This window comes from Lepidochelys olivacea (genome assembly GCF_965140295.1).
Source record: "Lepidochelys olivacea isolate rLepOli2 genome assembly, chromosome: 3".
NCBI lineage: Eukaryota > Metazoa > Chordata > Testudines > Cheloniidae > Lepidochelys > Lepidochelys olivacea.
In genome coordinates this window covers 150,326,829-150,347,856 of record NC_140413.1, presented here as the reverse complement: position 1 = coordinate 150,347,856, position 21,028 = coordinate 150,326,829, and the positions used below count along the sequence as shown (strand labels likewise).

The 21,028-nt window shown below is 47.1% G+C and overlaps 1 protein-coding gene across 1 annotated transcript in view; it reads left to right on the top strand.

Annotated features, from left to right (window-relative positions):
* Positions 1-21,028, top strand: part of MDGA1 (MAM domain containing glycosylphosphatidylinositol anchor 1) — a 196,065-nt gene that overhangs the window by 129,295 nt on the left and 45,742 nt on the right. Inside the window, 1 exon segment of the mRNA XM_084622912.1 lies at positions 3,577-3,728. Coding sequence (XP_084479038.1) covers positions 3,577-3,728 — 152 coding nt within the window.

Below are 21,028 nucleotides of genomic sequence, written 5' to 3'. Positions count from 1 at the left end.
GAGACAGGATCCCGTTAGCAGCCAGCGTGTTCCTTTTTCTCCAGCCTCTCTCAACAGCCAGGGCATAGCTTTCTAGTGCTAGCTTTTGGATTCCAAACTTCTTTGCCCATTCTTATGACCAAACATCTACAGGTCCAAGGAAAACCTCGGCACTCATACAGCTGACTGAAACTTTTGAATTCTTTCTTAGCACATATATCTGAGAAGGATAGCCCAGTGATTAGGGCATGAGTCTAGGTCTTGGGCCGCTTGGGGATCTATTCCTTGCTCTGCCACAAACTTCTAGCATAACCTTGGGCAAATCACTTAGCCCTTCTGTGCTTCAGTTCCCCATCTGTAAAATGAGGATAATACTGTTCTACTTTACGGGGTGTTGTGATTCATTAAAGATTGTGAGGTGCTCAGATACTGTGGTCATGGGGGCAATGTCAGTACCTAAAATGGATGGGTGTATGGGGGTGTTAGCTTCTTCCACAGCTAAAAAATTTTAGCTTTGTTACAAAGTTTTACAGGCACAATGTGACTTCTAGACTGTCCCGCACCCATTCCATGCCTCCTCCCTTCCCCCCACAGCTTTGTATAGGCAAGCAGCACTACCATCACACTCCTATGGTCTGGTCAGTGCTAATCCACTCTCCAGCTTCACCTACATATAAGGCCCAAAATATAATCTGATTGTGTATCTGGTCTGGTTCTCCTTTCACCCAAAAACAAAGTCCAGCAACAGTTCAACTTTCCAGAAGCGAAGTTTTAAAAGTATCGGATATGCTGCAGTCATTATTAAAGGATTTCTTTTTTCCTCCCTCTTTGCTGCCACTTCCATCTCAGAGTCAATTAATAAGGAATTAATGTTATGCAAGATGATGATTATCATTTCGGAATCCATTATGAAACTCAACTTCCACAGTCAATACAAAGTTGAATATGCAGTAATTAATCTCTGAGGTGGTTCTGAACTTCTTACTTATTATTTTTATCAACAAATTTTTGCACAAGCAAGAAAAAAAGGCTTGGACATAACTCTGATGGATAATATGAATGTTTAACAGAAAACACGGAATCCTTCTAAGTCTGATTACCCCTCCACAGAATGACAGGGGCCCATGCTTTGAGTGTAAAGTGACAGTGTGCTCTGCCAATGGGAGTGTTTGTGGGGGTGATATTTATGCTCTGTACTCCAGCAGTCCATGCTATTTAGAGATGGCCCCAATCTGGGAAATTCACACCTGCATCTGGACTCCCCCAAAGTCCAGGGAGAGTTCTGATTCAAGGCCATCTCTTGCCTTGCCTCTTTGGGGCCAGATTTTGAGCTCAGTCACAACAGTGTAAATCTGGAGCTACTCCATTAAGCTGGGTGCAGTGACTCTATTAATAATTTTATCAATGACCTGGAAGAAAACGTAAAATCATCATTGAAAAAGTTTGCAGATGACACAAATGGAGGGATTGGTAAACAATGAAGAGGACAGGTCACGGATTCAGTGTGATCTGGATAGCATGGTACCTGAGCGCAAGCAAACAATGTGTGTGTTAATGTGGCTAAATGTAAATGTCGTCTTCTAGGCACAAAGAATGTAGGGCGTCCTTAGAGAATGGGGGAATCTATCCTGGGAAGCAATGACCCTGGAAAGATTTGGGGGTTGTGGTGGATAATCAGCTGAACACGAGCTCCTGGTGTGACACCATGGCCAAAAGAACAAATGCAATCCTGGGATACACAAACAGGGGGATCTGGAATAGGTGCAGAGTGGTTATTTTAACTCTGTATTTGGCAACAGGTGCAGCCCTGGAGCACCCACGGAGAAAACTTGGTAGGTGCTCTGCACCCACTGGCAGTTCCCTGCCCTGCCCCCCAACTCTCCTCCCCTGGAGCACGCTGCATGCCCAGTTTTTCCCCCTAGCTCCCAGCGCTTGTGCTGTGAAACAGCTGTTTTGCACGGCAAGCACTGGGAGCAGGGAGGAGGAGGAACGCAGTGTGCTCGGGGAAGAGGCGGGGCCAGGGCAGGGATTTGAGGAAGGGGTCCAATAGGGGTGGGGAGGGGGTGGAGTTGGGGCAGGGACTTTGGGGAAGGGGTTGGAATGGGGGCGGGGCAGGGGTGGGGAAAGGATGGAGTAGGGGCAGGGCCAGGGCGGCGCCAGGAAAAGTTGGTGCCCACAATTCAAGAAGGAAGTTGATAAATGGAGTGGGCTCAGAGAAGAGCCATGAGAATGATTAAGGATTCAAAAACTCATAGTGATAGACTCAAGGAGCTTAATCTATGTAGCTTAGCAAAGAGAAGGTTAAATGATGACTTGATTCCAGTCTGTGAATACCTACGTGTGGAACAGATGTTTAACAATGGGGTCTTCAGTCTAACAAAGAAAAGTGTAAAATGATCTAATGGCTGGAAGTTGAAGCTAGACAAATTCAGACTGGAAATAAGGTGTATATTTGTAATTATTGGAACAATTTACTAAGGGTTCTGGTGGATTCTCCATCACTGACATTTTTTATAAATTGAGATTGGATGTTCTTATAACAGATCTGCTCTAGGAATTATTCTGGAGAAGTTCTCTGGCCTGTTATACAGGAGGTCAGACCAGATGATCACAATGGTCCTTTCTGGCCTTGGAATCTGTATGTTCAAAATCACATTTTGGTGCCTTCATTGGTGTCCAAGGATGGGCAGCTCTCTCCAGTGATGGCTGAACCTCACGAGGCACAGGATTCCATTCAATTAAGACCTTGAAAGTTTGGGCACTTCCCTGAATCCTATTCAAACTCTTCAAGGCTGGAGAGCAGCTGAAAGCAGCTTTCCATGTGGTATTTTGGTGATTGTCACCAGAAGCCCAGGAGCACAGAGGAAAGGGGTTCAGGGCCAATCTTGAGGAAGGTTTTGGGTTGGGTCTTTGACCCAACCCAGTTCCTACCACAAAGCCAACTCACTTTGATCTTATCTGTGGAAGCAGAGGCAGATAAAGGGCTGCTGCTGCCCCCATGGAAAATCCTTCTGTTACCAACCATCTAGCTTCTTTCTAGTGCATATTTTCCCCTCTCTCTCTCTCTCTTCATTTTCTAGGAGGAGTCATTGGCTCAGAAACACTATCTTCCCACTTAAAGTATAAATATGATCTATTGGCCAAAGGATATTTTCCCCAGGGATTGTTAGCAGGAGGCTCTCTGAAGCAGCCGATGAAACAGGGGTTACAAAAATACTACTTTAAAGTTGCCTCAATCTAAACTGTTGCCTCAATCGGAGATCAGAGTTAGTTCAACCACAGAACTAAACCCATTGCCACCTTCACTGGTGCGGTGTCATGGTGTGCTGGGGGTCACTGGGTTGTTACCTTCCCCCCAGTACCTTAGCCAGTGGAAGTGGAAGCATAGAAACATATGGTTTGAATGGCTTTTAAAATGTAAATGAGGTGTTTGGCATGATGCCAGCCTGTGCCCCTGGGTACAGAGGACCTCCTCGGCTGCAGTGGGCTGATGAGTTGGTCAGTGAAGTCTCGCTACCCTTGCCATCTCACTTTGTAACTTTTTAAGTTCCCACCCCCACACCCATCCCCTTTCTCTTCTTTCTTTTTCTTTCCCAGCAAAAGCTTACAACCCAGAGTTTTACTACGACACTCCCAACCCCACCCACAGCCAGAAGCAATCCAAGAACTACTCTTATGTCTTGCAGTGGACACAAAAGGAACCTGATGCAGTGGATCCCATTCTCAAGTACCGGCTGGATGTCCGGCAGGTAAGATCCCTAATCGCTCTTCTCCAGCACCATGCTCGTACTTGGGAAGACCAGCTTTCAGTGAGAGCTGTGAGGTGCTCACCTCCGATGATACCTGCAGATTGGGAGCTGCTCTTAGCAGAGTAGCCAGAAGTAGCCACTCTTTCCTCTAAGAAATAGAAAAGGAAAGTCAATTGTGCAGGTCAGTGTTTACGTTCAAGTCTGTTGTAGGGAGGGATTGAGAGCTAAAAGGTCCCACTTCTTGGTCTTTTCATGCTCTATCTTCTGAAAGGGGTTTTAATATGAATACCCTCCCTCCCCCTCCCCAGTCATCAGTAAAGTAGTGTAGATTATATAGGTTGGAGACTCAGGCAAGTGGAATTTCAGCCTCTTCACTAGTTAAAATAAAGGGAATAAAGTGACGAGCTCTCCAGGCTGGAACTGCAGGGAAAAGCCATTCTTTGTGTTACACAAGGACTTTCATACAGTCACAGTAATGAAGTCATTGGAATTATATAAACTCTGCAGGAGTAGGGGTTTTGGTTTCTAGTTCTGTACAGGCTGAAGGGCAATTGTGGAGGGCCAGAGAGGATCAGGGGAAGATATGAGAGGGCACTGGCTAGAAAGGATCACAGTTTGACACTTTTAAGAGTGTGGGAAGCTAACCAAGTATCACAGGACACTTCCATCCAGGCTTCGCTGCCTTATTTGGGGCAAAATGCCCAGATCTCTCCAGTGTTTTATAAATCCCAGGTTTTTAAGATTGATGCTTCTTGGGGCCTGGTAGTAAATGTGTTTGCGTGATGTTTGGGAGTAAAAGATTATTTACTGTACATACAAAACAAAATAATTAAAAAAGAATCCAAGTGCCTCCCTCCTTTGGGTCACATAGTGAGTCTCATCTTTATGTCTTTGTTTGATTGTGAGCTCTCCAGGGAAGGGACTTCTTATATTTGTTTCTCGTACAGCGCAGAGCACATTTTCCATGCTTAGCAAATAATCACCACAATACAGGACACAGGGGGCCTTCTTATAATGAAGTCACTTTATCACTGAACAGTTTCACTGTAAAATGAGATTCACTGTAACCAGAGTTGCCATTTCCGCCTTTGCAAGTCTCTGAAATAATTTAGGATTTTCATTCTTTTTCATCCTCAACGAAGTTCCTCTCCACCTATAAGGTGAGTACATGTAGTCTCAGATCTGATTCTCATTTACACTGAGGCCCCTTTACACCTTTGCCTGGAAGAGGAGGAAAATGACATTTACTCTATTGGAGTGGTAGGAAGGCCTTTGTGGAAAGGAGAATTAGTGCTATTGTCTTTGTCTGCATTTCACAATATATCGCTGTTGGCATTATCTGTTTCTCTTTTGGCATCATTACATTCTTATAATGAATATTTTCCTGCACTTGCAATCTAAACACGTTTGCATAAATTTATTACTGGTTGAATGCTGCATCAATAGCTAAAGCTCCCATGGGGGGGAGAAGGGGTAGGCACTGAACATTGGGGGCCAGGGGGAGGGTAAAAGATAGACTGTTCATTCCCCATTCAAGGCAGTGCTTGTCCACATGCAGACCAAGTGGAAGGCAATAAGTTTCCACGATACTGCACTGGTCTGGTTCTTCTCCCACAATGCTGATCAGTGTTCTCGCTCAGTGGGTGTGTTCCTCCTCCACTTTCCATAGTGGGGTTCACCTTTCTGTTCCTCCCCTCACTTTCCACCCTCTTTCTGGGTGATCTCATCCGCTCTCATGTTCTTCATGCTGGTGACTCTCAGATCTCTCTCTCTACACTCCCAACTTGTTTCTCTGCATCCAGTCCGTGCATCTCAGCCTGTCTCTCTGACCTTTCCCCGGATCTCTCATCATCAGCTAACACTAAACATGGCCAAAACAGAGCTTCCGGTCTGTCCTCTGAAGCCCTGCCCATCTTCCAGTTCTTATGTCACTGCAACGCCATGCTGCTCCCTGTCACTTGGGCCTGTCAGGAGGGAGTCCCATCTTCAACTCCTTACTTGTTTATGTTGTTTTCCCCAAGGGGCGATGGCAGGGTAAACAAAAGGCAAAAAGATGTTGATGTAATCTCCTGGGTTCCTCGCCTAGTGGGGAACATGAGGATGCTGGTGAATACAACTGTGAAAAGCAAAAAAAGGTGCTTTCCTCTGAAGAGCCCTTAAGGGAAGAAAATTTGTGTGGATAAATTATAAGAGTGTGTTTTGTCTGTGAACTCTTCTCCCTGGATACTACCTAGCTTCAAGATGCTACCTATGGTGGAATGAAAGTTCTATTATGGGAAGTCTGAGAGTAAGGATTTCCCTCCTCTCCCATTGTGATGGAACATTCTGCTTGGAGAAAATATGCTTTCTGATCAGTCACGTGCAGTGTCGGTCCCAGGACATGAGAGACAAGGTGGGTGAGGTAATATCTTTTATTGGACCCACTTCTGTTGGTGAAAGACATGCTTTTGAGCTTCACAGAGCTCTTCTTCAGGCCTAAGAAAAAGGTACTCATCAGTCAGCTATTCCTAATTAGAGATCCTAATTTACCAGCCAGCTGGAATTCATCAATTCCTCAGCATCCTGGGAGCTGCTTGGGTTCACTGGCCTGTCAGAATTCATTCCTCAGCACCATGACACACCCTGAACACGTCTGAGCCAAGAGAGGGGATTTTTGGCTGCTGACTGGTGAGGGGCAGCCAGGCGATGACTAACTCTTCCTGAGCTGGAATTACAGGAGGTGCAGGAGGAGTAAATGTAATCATCATTGCTGGGTCTCATTTCAGTTGCCTCAGTTTGGTTTAAGGGCTCTTGGGGCAGGGGGGGAGTGTAATATATAATGCAAAGATCCCTAAACAGCAGCATGCTCTGCAGCGCCCCAGGGACCCCTTGAATTGAAATTGCCTACTGCAGTTGTTGTTAAACTCTGCCAGTCAAACAATAAGCAACGCTTCTTCTCCCACCCAACAGAGTGGCTCCTAGCCTTCTGTCTCTTCCTGTGCAGCAGCTTTGGACAGACAGTAGGGTTCGATGGGGCTGCACATTCCAGGGTGACGGATCTAAGAGAATCAAGTACTTCAGAGATGCTGGTGTTTCCAGCATGGGGACTCAACACAGAAGGCCTGTGCATTTTAGATGGGATTTGATCATTCAGGGCGCTGCTGATGATGATTATAATGACAGACAAACCAGTTCCATTTGGATACAAATTAACCTAAACTTAAAAAATAGCCTGAGAGCTTGGAGCCACCCCCCAGGGACAGCACCAGTAGTAGCAGTTCAAGCCTCTTGAAAAGCCTCAGTTCTGTAAGCAGTGTCAGGATGAGCTCCACCCTGACATCTGGTGGTGAGGTGTGGCAAGTTGTGGAAAAGAACTTCAGGGGTCGATCTCATTTGCATAGGCACACCCACCACGCCTAGAATGAGGCCATAGCTGCCCAAATGGTCACTTTGGCTGCTGTGGGATCCCCAGTGTCTCTGTTATTGGGGCAGGAAGAATAAATTGTTGTTACCCTGATTATGGGAACTGTGCTTGGAACTGTACGTGGCCTTTTGTTATGATGGAGGGATTCACCATCAACTAAGTAGCACTCGCTAGGCAAGGGTCATGGGTTCCAAAACTGTGTGAATGGAGAGAGGCTGGGGACAAGTAGTAATACTTGGTGGCATGGGCCCCTTGGTGAGGGCCTTACATGCTAATTGCACTTCCTCCTCTCTCCACTGTGGAATATCAGAGCTAATTTTGATTTCATTAGAAGTCTAGTTATAGGCTGCTGAGCTCACTTTGGGCTGACAGTGCACCAGCACTGGGGCTCCCCTACTATAAGCTGAATTCACCTAAGAGCTGAAATCACTGAGTGTTGTGTTAAGTAGTGGGGGAGCCTGAAGATATATTGTGGAGCAGTTTGCGGGACAGCTGGTGAAGCAGTTCGACGCGGAGCAGTGTGTGGATGGCAGGAGCTGCTTGTGGGGCCATGGAGCTGAGCGAAGGAGTTCGTGGGGCGGCTGGTGGGGCTGTGGAGCGGAGCGAAGGAGTTCGTGGGGCGGCTGGCGGAGCGGAGCGCATCTGAGCGAAGGAGTTCGTGGGGCGGCTGGCGGAGCGGAGCGCAGCTGAGCGAAGGAGTTCGTGGGGCGGAGTGGAGCGAAGGAGTTTGTGGGGCGGCTGGCGGAGCGGAGCGCCGCTATGGGGCGGTCAGCTTCAGATCATGTAAGGTGCCTCTTACCCCCGTCCCATTTCCACCCAGGTTGGGAGGTAAAGCTCTGCAGATAAACTTTCGAACTCTGGAGCTGCCCTGACCAGGGACAGAGACTTTTGGGGCATTGGACTTTTGGGACTTTGGGTGATTTGGGGTTGCTGGACTCAAGAACCAAAGGGAAAAGGGCATGCCCCAATTTGCCTGGGGTGGGTTTTTTTGCTCATGGGTTGTGTTATGAATCCTGTTGGTGGTGTTTCCCCAACATAATGCCACATTGTTTCTCTCTGTTATTAAAAGGCTTTTGCTACACTCAGACTATGTGCTTGCGAGAGGGGAAGTATTGCCTCTTGGAGGCGCCCAGCGGGGGTGGTATATATTTGTCCCAGGTCACTGGGTGGGGGCTCGAGCCGGTTTGCATTGTGTTATTGGAATGGAACCCCTAGATATTGAATCCGGCCCTTGTTGCTGCCAACTCTGATGGGCAGAAGGGTTACAGTTCTATCTCTCACTTGAACAACCACTCCTCCAGCAGCCCACCACCCAACTGCACCATGCAGCAGCACTGGCCTCATTAGTGCTTTGGAGGGAAGCTCATTCTGTACCAAAGACTCTGCAAAGCCCTACAGTGTTCTGTTGGGGGATTCTTTTATTTCTTGCTCCAGGAGGTATCCCCTTGCAGTGCTGACCAAGGTCGATCCTGCTTATGAAGTCTAGTGAGTTGCAGCCTCAGGTGGCTTGACTGTGAGCAGACTGTAAGGCCTAGGGTTATTTTTCTTCCAAGCATAGATATGTTCCTTTAGCATGGAAAGGCACCTGGCACTCTCTGAAAGCTTCCTGCATCACTTGGGGATTTGGAGCAGCCCACTCAAACCAAACCCTGGCTTAAAAATATTTAAAAAACAACAACAACCCTCTCAGTTGCTTGTTTCTCTGTGTGGTTTATGCCCTCCTAGGGCTCTGCTCTAATATTAAAGGGAAATGAAAAGCCTTCTAATATTGCATGCAGGTTGCATCCTGGAGGAAGGAGCTGAGCTGGTGGTTACAGGGGACAATGGCAGAATTACTCTGCACTCAGTGAGATGGAACCTATCCCACCCAAGGTGGAGGGAGAAAGAGGCAGGAGAAGGTACCAGCGCAGAAGGAGTGTTTAATCTTCATGCAGCCCCTCAGGGGGACCTGAGGCTAACGTTTTCTCCTTAAATTCTGATGTGTGTCCTCAGACCAAAAGCAGACCAGTTTAACACATTCCTGCTATTCCTCTGATTAGCACAACCTCAGATTTGCCTGGCAAAGTGTTCCTCGGACCCCCTCAGCAGCCTGCGCCAGCCAACCATCTGCAATGTAGGCTGCTTGCTTCCCCATTAACTCTAAAGAGCACTCCCCTCCTAGACCCACACACTAAAGTAGCTAACCAGGTGGCTATCTCCAATTAATTCCTGCCAGGAAACCCAGTCTGGTTTTAATGAGAGCGGCCCTGTGCAACATCAGAGTGGCTGGAGGGGGGGAGAGAGTGACTTTCTCTTTGTTGGTGCTTTCATCCTCTCCCTATTTGATTAAACCTGCTCACTTGTCTACAAAACTGAGCAGGGCTTGGGAGCCAGCTGCTGCTCACACCATCAGCCAGCCAGAAGGTGTTAATGAGAGCTAAGGCGGTGGGGAGCCAGGCTCACCACGTTGGAGGTGACAGACAGACAGCCGCTAGGCCATACATAGGACAGGGGCGTTAGCAGGGATTTAATGATGGAGATTAGAGTGGAAGGTTAACTCTGCTGATGACCATTGCAGCATAGCAGGAGCTGTATACTGAGTTCTGTTTACTGTAACATGGTCTCTTTCTTTCTTGCCTCTAATGTGTTTTTACCCTCCTCCAACCCCACGCCATCAGTGTCTCTTTAGATGTTTTTCTGTCTCATTAGTGCAGAAAGCCAAAAGCCCCTGCAGGGGCAGACAGGGCAGGAGGGGATCCCTTAACTGTGCTCTCTAGTTCCTCCTCCTGGCTGGCTGAAGCCATGGCATTGGAGCTCCAAAGTGAGGTGTCACCAGCCCTCCATGCTGTTTGCTTTCATTTTAAGAACCAGAGTTCTCAGCTCAGCACACAAGCCAGCCTGTAGTAACCCACCAGTGTATGTATTTCCCCATTCAGGAGCAACCTCAGAGCGACAAGCTCATGTACGCAATCCCGTGCTCATGAGCAACTGAACCCTAACAAACATAAATGTCCCAGCACTCACCAGCTAATGTGTGCGTCCCAGCAGGTACAGACAACCCTTCAATGACAACCCAATGGGCCCAGCCCAGCACTCACAAACAGTAATAAACCAGGGCTCGGTTCAGAGCTCATGCTTTAGGAAGGGTTCTGAACCAGTGAAGAAGGAAAACACAGTGGTGGGTGCCTCTCCTAGCATTTGGCACTCAAGGCCGGGAGATGAACCCTTTTCCAGACATGGTCGCCGCTTCGGGTGAAACTGCTCTGGAAATGGTACCAAGATGCCTTGAGGGGGAAGGGTTACCTTGGGGCTACAAAAACTGAAACTCGTCCTAAGACGGACTCAGGTGTCTGAACTCGCTTTACAAAAACAAGGCTAATATTTTGCCAGCTCCTGGGGATTATGCGCCGTCTAGGCAACACCATGATCATCACCAAGGAAACGTCACCACATGAGGCTATAATGATAGGCCTGTGTCCATAACATAATTATCCTGAGGTTCATTGCTTGTGCACATATTGGGCCACAGTCTGCTCTCCCACACATTGGTGTCTGACAGGATTTTCATCTCAAGAGTCCCTGCAGGACTGGAAAGGAACGGAGCACAGTCAGAGGAACCTAGTTCAAGTTCTTAAATTTAAGTAGGATTTAGTGAAAACCGATCAGTCCCTTTTGCCTAATAGTATCCTATAATGTTAGAACAAGAGGTCAGAGAATTTACCAGTGGCTGGTAAATTTTCAAAGACACAAGTAAAAGTTCTACACCTAGGAATGAATTAAGCCGACTTAGAGTTACACATGGAATGGGTATGGCCCACGGTGGGTCGTCTGCCTGCAGAGTTACTTCTGGAAGTGGTTGAGTCCCACACAGAAAAGCTACATAGCTTTGGGTATGTCTACACTGCAGTCAGAGGTATGATCACAGCACATGTAAACACACCCGAGCGAACTTTGATCCGGCTAGCTCCAATAATAATTAGCTGTGTAGCTGAGGCTGCACAGGCTAGCCACTTGAGTACACTCCCAAGCAGGCTTATACAGCCCGTGCTGCTGCTTTGGCTTCACTGCTACCGTTTGAGCTAGCTAGCTTGGGTGTGTCTAGATGTACTGCAATCCCACCTGTCGCTGCAGTGCAGCCGTACCCTTTGTGACCAGTAATTGTAGTTATGAGGTAATCGCAGCTCAGGGCATAAATTCATTGCTTTGTGGGTTGAGAAGGTCATTTCTAGAGCTGATCAAAAAAATTTCAATGAAACAATTTTCCGTCCAAAACGTTTAAATTTAAGTTTTGACAGAATTTTCATCTAGGTATCTCAGATCCAGGGTAGACTTTCTGGTCAAAACCAGAGAGCGAGAGACCCAGACTAGCTCCAGAATTGCCAATGCTCACCTGGGATGTGGAAGACCCAGATGCATATTCCTGCTCTGAATCGGGCTGAGCAAGGATATTAACCTGGGTCTCCTCCCACACCCCAGCGGAGTGCCCTAACCACCGGATTATAGAGTTAGACTTCTCTCATGTACAATGAATATTCATTTATACAAGGTGGAGTAACTCCAACAAGCGAGATTGAGAGTCAGTTTCATCAGCTTGCCAGTACCTCCCTTTCCCATACAGCTGTGGTGAGGACTGGGAACTGCAGATACCTGGCCACAAAGGGCCAAGTGCAGGCACGAGATTGAGTTTCATAAAGACGTCTCATATATGGGATGGCTTATGACTCTGGAAAGGTTTTTTTTATCAACTTCCTTTTTGCCTTCCCTAGCCACCAGGCTGGTATCTGCTCATGAAGTGCTGCTATAATAGGACACCATCAAAGTAAAAATTGCATTGGCTGCAGAAATGTCCTCCCCTACAGTGAGTAACACCTGGAGAAGGTTCTCGGATCTAATTTACTTTCCACCATTGATGCAATTTGTTTACTTTTTGCTCAGTCAGAGACACTAGACTGGTCAGTTTCACTTTCTAGCACCATTGCCTTCTTGAGGCTACATTAAGGGTGTGCAGGACAAAGCCCTTAATGAGGCAGAGGCCATTGGAGGAGGGTAAACAGCAGGTGGGGGTGGTTTGAAGTTCTTGGTTCACGCGGCCATGAGGCAGAAAAAGCAGGAAGGAGGTGACTGCGTCTTTAAGGTCCGCGAGAGGAAAAGTGGTTTGGGATGCTCAGTAAAATTGAATGACAGCTGTGCTGGGCGAAAGGGGACCTGTAGGCAGAGATCAATAGCGCATGATGGACAAGACTCCTCCTGAAGCATAATAAGATTTCTGTGTCAGGCCCCGGGAAAAGCAGCAGCATCCCCATTGATATTTGGGAACAGAGGGGGCAGGATCATGCTCTATCTGCTCCCACCACTGCTCAGTACTGGGCACGCAGCTGCAGTCGCGTCTGCTGACAAGTGTTTAGTCTTCTCTGCTTTCCACTCTGGATGTCTGTCAGTGGGTTGTGTGTGTGAGGGCAGCTGCTAGCATGCAGGCTTCTCTGCTAGATCTGAAGGGTTGGAAAGACTCCAAACTAGTTGCATATTTTGGGGCTGGGAGAGGAGGGAGCTCCCGTCTAGTTTTAAATATATATGCTACGCGGACCAATTTCTGTGCTAGCTAACTCCACAAAGGTTTGCTTCCACTTGGGACTAGCACAGTGGCGCCAGGGGAGGTGACTCCCACCTGGGGCTGGCTCACTGCAGCCACGCGATGGGGGCAGGAGGATGTTTGCTAAATAATGCAGTATGGTTCCAAAGGGCTCTGCCAGGGAGAGGCTCAGAGTGATACCTGCAAGCTTAGCAGTTTACTGCAGAATCCTGTATGCCAGCAGCATCTCCAAGCTGATACCGGTTCAGCTTGGTGCCTGTTGGATGGGCCAGGGGAAGGTAAATCCGACATTAGATCAGCCTGACATCTGTCAGCTCTGCTAGTGAGATTCTGTTTTAGTGCACCTAGGAGGAGTTCAGCAAATTATTCACAACAAATAATTTGATTAATTTTGACTTGTTTTATTCACAAATTGCTCATGAGCAATCATTAAACGGTCAGATTTATTTGTTATTGAATGTGATTCAGGAAGGTATGCAGCCAATAATGCTGGGTCTGCAGCTCATTTGCAAGTGCTTAGTTGGGAACACTGGCAATTTCAGCTGTGCAGGTTAGTTACATCAGTTCTGTGGCGTTTCTGTTCTCTGACTGGCTGATTTCTATAACTAATCTACACAGCCCAGAGAGTAACTTGTGGGTGTTATTTAGCAATTCAGAATTTACTTTTCAGTGAAAATTTGATCTTAAAATTCACTTTTCATGAGTATTTGTGCTAGTAAAGCTGAAGTGCTTGGTTGTCCGAGAGAAAACACAGAAAGTGGGTTAACTTTCTAATACAAACAAATAATTATGGATAATTTTTTTCCATCATTAGCTCCACTCTAATTTGGGTTATTATCAGAGTTTGACTAGGACAATAGAACTAACGCTCCAACTTTTATAAAAGGGCCATATGCTCTCTAGTGACTGCTAATTGCAGGGCCTTGTCTACCTGTCTATCTTCAGCAGCACAGCACCTCCAAGTGCCAGAAGCTGGGAGTGGATGAGGGGATGGATCACTCGATTGCCTGTTCTGTTCGTTCCCTCTGAAGCACCTGGCACTGGCTACTGTCGGAAGACAGGATACTGGGCTGGATGGACCTTTGGTGTGCCCCAGCATGGCCATTCTTATGTTCTTTCCTTGCTGGGGCTTTGGCTCAGTGCTAATTCAGGAACGGCGGGGAGCAAAGAGCACCCGCACTGTATCCCTATGCCAGCCTTACAGGTGTGAGATGTTGAGTCCACCTTGGCTGTTCCTGTCCAGCTGGCTGTTCACATAGTCGGTCTATATTGTACAGAGCTGAGCACAGGAAGAGAAATGCAAGCCAGGCATCAAAGAGAAAAGCAAGAGAGTCTTTCACGCCTATCTCTTATCCCCCTGCCCCCCTCCCTTTGGTGCTTTTAAGGAGTACACGCTAGTTACTGAGTCTTTCTGAGAGTCCCTGTTGGAAGGTTGGGACGCTGCTTGGGGATGCTTCCTTTCTTTACTTCATTTACCATTTTCAATAGCTTCCTCCACTGTTCGCCCACCCTTCTTGCCCTTTTTCATGTATATTTGCCCTCTCCTCCCCTCACTTTCTTTTCTTTTTGTTCTCTTTTTCTCTCCTCTGGTTCATTCATGAAAGCTGGCTGTGTGTGGCTGTGGAGGAGAGAGAGGAGCCAAAGCAGGGGGAGTGCACGTTGGGGTTTGCAATCTCTCCCGTAGCAAGTATCAGCTAGCCAGGGGCATACTCCCCGCGGTGCATAGAGGTGTTTCTTTGTAAGAGAGTGAGCTGAGTGCCTTGGGGGAGGAACATACTCTGTGGCTATGCTTTGGTGGAAGAGTACATTATCTTGTCAAAAAGAGGAAAAAAATCCTCCTCTCTAGAGCTAGACTATGAAACAGTTGCAGGCTGGGTAGCTGGATTTTCACAGCCCAGAAGCAGGGTTATAGTCACTGCTAGAAATTGCTTTCTGTAACTTGGAAATTATGTACAATGACCTTTTCCCATCAAATAAAACACTAAAAAGCTTCATAGCCCAGGGGTTCCCAAAGTGCGGCTCACAGAGCTCAATAATGAGACCTCTGGCCAGCCACCTTTCATATCCAGGTTAGGGCCATGGGGATGACAATCCCAGTCTGTAAAGCTCCATCTTGAGCCAATTGGGCAGGTGGCTTGGATCAAGAAGGATTTTGTGCCGAACTCTGTATTCTCCCTTTGTACTAAAGGTGAGGGCAATTGCAACGAAATTAGGGATAGCCCTTGGGGACCCAGCCATTTGCCAGCATGCCCTGCTGTAGGATTGACTTAGGTAAGTGGTTTCATTAGGCCGGGTGGTGTGCCAGCAGGTTCCATTTAAGGAACACTGGGCTCGAATAATAAACAGTTCTGCACTTTGTTTTGTTTTAAAATAAGTCTCCTTGCCAACCCTCCCACAATGGATTCTGTCATCGGCAGGGAGGCCAAGTAGGCCGGCTGTGCCGATGGCATTCCCCTCTGACTCCTAGATATTGTGTCTCTTTGGCAGGAGCAGAGCCCGTTGGTGCAGCGGTGGCCCTGACCCGGGCTCTGCCTCTGCTGGGGATAAAGTGAGAACTTCAGGCTGTGTGGTGTGAATTCGGGCACCTCCCAACATGGGTAGATGAAGACAGGATCTTGGCCTTGTGGTCTGAGAGGCCCTAGCCCAAACAGCAGGGCCCACTGAGAGAGAAAGATAATGGAGCATAGGGAGAAATGAGGAGGAAGAGCCTGTTGGAGCACAGGGGTAGGAGGATCAATCTGAAAGGAAGTGTTTCTGTGATGGGGAGGTGGGGTAGTTTGGGGGCACCAACATTCTGGTTGAGCTAGGTCCCACTCATGCTTGGTACACACCTGGCTTTCACTAGCACTAAATTCATTTAAATTCAAGGGGAGAAGGAGCAGGAGTCCGTGGTGTCTCCTCCTTTCCTGTCCTGATGTCTGACCAGATACCTTTATCCCAGCCCCAGGCTCCTGCTCACCTCGGGATCGGTGGTGTGGTGCAGTCTCTGTAAGGCCCAAAGCTCAGACATCTGCCAGGCATCCTTTAGCTTGGCTGAACATTTCACTTGATTGTCTTTCTGAAGAAGTGAAGATTAGGTCTGTTCTTCTTACAGGGGGGACATATGTTAATAAAATACATATTGCTTTCTCATCAGCCCCTAATGAAAGACATCATTGAAGAGTGTGGAACAAGCCGTTACAGTAATTCATGACAGCACCAATTTGGCTTCTCTGGGAAGCTGTAAACTGCTGCTCTTGGCACCTAATGAGGATGGGCAGCTGATTGTGTGGGTGAGAGAGCGGGAGAGAGACTGTCTCCTGCCTTCACTGGCTCAGGCCCTCCCCTGCAGCCCAGCTGAAGATCGCAATGGCTTTTCCATTTGGAACTGGGATTTCTTTTCCACTCAGCCCAGGAGGGGAATAACTCTCCTAATAACAGTTTACTGCCAGCCGAAATATGTTTCGGGACCATTCATTTGGCTTTGATAATGAATTTGCTTTGGATGTCGTGCTCGCTTACCAGCGACATTCAAACCATCGTATTTGACTAGATCAAGAGCTCACAAAACAGAAAGACATGAATTTTTAGTTCACCCATGTGCATGTCTGTGCAAAGTGGATTTTATATCTGTAAGCAATGATTATTTTCCCCCTAAAGCCTAAAATTTGAATCATGCTTATCCAGTGGGGGAAATGGAAACCAAACCAGTTGGGAAATTTCCTCCAGTCCTGGGACCTCTTCTCTTGACATATGTCCATCCAAGAGGACAGCATGGCAGTGAACTAACACTCATTCTGCAGACTTAAAGCATATTCTTAACTTTATGCATTGTGCATAGTCCCATTGGCTTTAAGTATGTGGGTATTTTTTTGTAGGATTGGGGCCTAAATCTCTTTGCTTTATGAAGCTGTGCTATCTGTGAAGTTAAACTACAGCAGTGTTACCTAGATTACTTCAACTGTATTTATGGCCAATATAAAATATATTACACAAAATAACACTACTTAAATACTTAAGTATAGCTTTTTGTATTTAAGCTTCTCTCATGCATTTTGTAGCTCTAAACCAAACAAGAATAACGTTTGTTTGTTTGTTTGTGGTCTTCCAAGTGTTGTAATGTGCTACAACTTCCATAGGAAGCAGTTTTTAAATGTACCTCATGTGTTCCATTTGTAATGTTCCTTATTTTCCCCCTTGATGTAGTGTTTATACTCCTATAACTTTGTCTTCAAAATATTTTAAAAGCATTAACTAGATGCTCACAACATAGAGGGAATTTTACAGGTGGGGAAACTGAGCCACACAATGACTTGTTCTAGTCTGGGACAAGCAGAAAGGATGACACAGTTGTTAGGCGCTAGCTTGGGACTTGGGAGACCCAGGGTGAGTTCCTTACCCTACAGAGACTTCCTCTGTGACCTTGGGTAAATAATTTAATCTCTCTGGGTCATAGTTGCTCATCTGTAAAATGGAGATAGGGCAATGTTACTGTCTCACAGGGGTACTGAGGATAAATACAGTAAAGATTATGAGGTGCTTAGATACTGCTGTAATGGGGGACTGGATATGTTCTAAAGATATGGGAAAATAGCGTCAGGACTGATGAGAATTTGGGGAGTTCTAGCTCCCATCTCCAGTCAGAATGTTTTCTGAGATTCGTGAACCTTTCAGGTGAATCAAGGCTCGGTCTGGAGCAAAACTGCTATTCCCAGCTTTGCCATTGATTCACTGTGTGCCTTCTTTAACAAGTCAGTCCATATAGAATGCAGCTGCCCAAACTCCTCCTCTTAGCCCATCAATTTGATCATGTCTCTCCACTCTTTGAATCCCTACACTGGCTCCCCATCTGCCATATTTAAGCTTCTTGTTGTCCCCTTCAAAGCTCTAGAGAACTCTGCCCCAAATACATATCTTCTCTTGCTGAGCTTGTCACCCCCCTACTCCACCAGCATTCCCATCTTCCTCAGCCTGCTTGTCAGCTTCTTGCACAGTGCCTCCGGGCCTTTTTCCACATGGTCCCTTATGCATGGACAACTTCTCCGAGCTCCTCAGCAAAGCCCCTCACCTGTCCATGCTTAAGTCCCTTAAAATCCCACTGCTGCTGTGCTGCCTACAATGAATCTAGTTGATTTATATAGAAATGTCTGGGGAGTGGCCAGCACATTATGGGCCCTACCATTAATAAGTAGCAATAATCACTTAAACTCTGTATGTTGTTGTAGGCGAGTTGCTTACCCACTCTGTGCCTCGGTTTCCCCATCTAGGAAATATGGATGCGTGCCCTTGTCGTAAAGAATGCTGAGGCTTAATTAGTGTGAACAAGTCTTTGAAGATGTAAAGCTATACAAATTCCTTATTTTTATTTTAACAAGGCCATGAACACCTGGGAGCTTCACAGTTCCCTATACAGGGCTCCTTTCAGCTTCACAGCAGCAGCCGGAATAGAACTTCAGGGCAGGGCCTGTCTGCTCTGTGTCTGTACAATGCCTTGGTAATGGAGCCCTGTCCTTCACTGGTTCCTAGGCACTACTGTAATAAACATGATTAATAATGGAATTCGCATCCTCCACATTCCGAAACACAGACAACTCTACCACAAGCCAAAGGAGACTCTCCATCAGCTGTTAGCAGCAGAGGGTTAATGACGCATGGCTGGGTGAGTCTGAGTCCCTCCTGTAGAAGGCCGTGATGCAGTTCATTACAGCGTTGTTGGTTTTATGTATGGGGAACCACTTGGAACTCACTGGGTTTGTCTGAGCTGGCGCTTGTTCTGTTAAACTCCCAGCCAAAGGAAAGGTTTGCAGGTGTGCCTGTGAGATCACAGCCCTAGGGGAAGGAGCTCACTTGGTATCATGGGTCCTTCTCCTGCTCCACTCAGACAGGCTGAACTGGAAGGGGAGGCTGTTTTGCATCCTGATTTGTGCAGCCTTTCAGAGTAAAAGTCCCTCTTTGCTGCCATCACCTTGTTCTCAATCACAGCCCAAGCACCTGCATGGCTACTCCCGGACTGGACATAAATAGGCTGCTTGGTTGAGGCTGTGAGGCGCTAGTGGGCATGCAGGAGAGACAAACCGGACTCATCGCTGCCAGCGTCATTGCATTTGAAGCAGTTCTTAATTGCCTACCGTTGCAAAGAGGCTGTCGCAGAGGCAGCACTGGTTGCTGGGTGTTATTTACTCAGCTCTGTTGCTGATGGGTTGTTTTTTATTTCCAAGCCCCTTTGAGCAGCCTGTTCCCCAGCAGGCAGGAGTAATTACAGGCCTCGCACTCTCCTGGCCCCAGCTCTGTTATCACTCCTGTCTGTGCTCGATTGAGATCAGCTCAGGAGAGCCCAGCTGCTTACTCGTAACAGGATCACTGCCAGCAGGGCAGCTCCAAAGGCAGCTGGCTCCTAACAGTCCAGTGGGGAGAGGTGGGCATCTTACCACATTGCACGTGTGTGTATGCCTGAGAGAGACGGTTTGTCTACAGAGCTGTGTGTGAGAGAGAGAGAGAGAGAGACTGGGTGGGGGAGGGAACGAGACTGAATGGAGTCTGTGTGCCTGTGGTTTTGCACCAGCTTGTGTTTATGCATCTATCTTCTCTCCCTTCGTTCCCTGCACAGGGGCCCATGTGATTGGAGATGGGAGTTGGGAGTTCTTTTCCCAATACCCTAGCTATGTGCTCAGCCGATGATGATCGTGTGCACTCAGGCACCCTCTCCTCATTTGCTGCCTAGGAAGGAATGTCCAGGAGAATTAGAATGATTTAAAGAACAGAGGCAAGAGATAAAGGGTTGCGAGAGGAGATATAGGAGAGGAGGGCTAGTGCTCACGCTCCAAGCTGAGACGTAGCAGGGAGCTGGGACAAATAAGGGCAGAGTGTGGCAGGAATGAGTAATGACTCTGGGAATCATGATGTTTGCGGTTGTTTGTGTCCCTTTGCTCTAATCTGCTTGTCGTGTATTCAGCAAAATTTTAATATACTTTTTTTTTTCTCGTCAGTTTTGATAATCCCTCTGAGGCTTGGGACTGAAACTGGTTTCCTTACTGCTTGCTTGCTTCTCCATCACACACACACTGCTGGTTTGTTAATAGAAGATTGCTTGTGAGGCTGCATATACTGCTGTAGGGAGACTCGCCAGCACTAGTTATGGCTATGTTATTGTAGGGTTGAATGCAAACACTGCGTGTTGTATGGCTTACTGTATTGGTGCACACCCTGGTTTGTTCGTGTAGGGTTGCTCGTGAATCCCAAACCCACACAAATGCAGATTTGTTATTGTAGGGTTGCTCATGATGGCTGTCCGGTGTGCTCTTGCGTTTGTTATTACAGAGCTGTGCAAGAATACCGGGATGACTCACTGATTTGAGATAGGGTTGCTTGTGACTGCTAGGCTGAATGTACTCTTGTGTTTTGGCAAGGTTCTTCAGAAGTGCCGTGCTGCACAGAAACGTTTATTATTGTAGGGCTGCTAGTGTTGGCCAGGAACGCCGTTTTCTTGTTGTAGGATCATTTGTAGCACTTAGCTATTGACAGACATTTTATTTATTTATGTGTGAGTAAAACATAATTTGATTTGAAAAGAAAAGCCCCTACTCCACAATGCCATGGGCTTTGCAAGCAGAAAAAATGGCAAGGAACGGGCCTCTTGCATTCAACATGTCCCTGTGTGATTTTTTTTTTTTTTTTTTTTAAGCAGCTGGGAGGGGTAAGCTAAACCAGCCCAACTCCATGCATCTCAATTTGAGGCCCCTGAACATGGAGTCTGTCCTCTGTCAGCCTGCCCAATGGCCATGCTGGAAGCTGCACCTTGTAAATGCCAAAGGTATTAGGTCAAGGGACAAGACTGGTTCTTTAGCAGGGGATGAGCCTGGAGGACCTGCTGGCAGTGTGTGATGGTGAAGGATTAGAACTAGGAGACACAGTCCTGGATGCTCTTGTGCAGGCAGCTGTCAGTTGGTGGGGTTTGGGTATGTAAAGCTTCCTGCAATGGCTCAAGAGCATGAGTGCCAAGTAGGAAAAGAAACCAGAGAGTTATGTATAAAGTGAAAGCAGATACGTACGTACGTACGTACGTACGTACGTATGTACGTACGTTACAGTCTTAAGTTTCAAAAAGTAATAGAAGCTTCTGTAATCAGCCAGTCCTATATATCCCTTAGTGCTTCGCCTGAGTTAGCACTGAGGATCTCTTGTTTCTGCACAGTAAACCTTGCACTCCCTTGCCACCCCCCAAATTCAATCAGCACAGAGATACAGTTCCTTCTTGTTAAGGGTTTTTATTCCCTCCTCCCTTGTGCTCTGAGCTGTGAATTCAGCTGATGGGAGGAATCCTCTTGTATGACTTGTCTTCAGAGCGGGGAG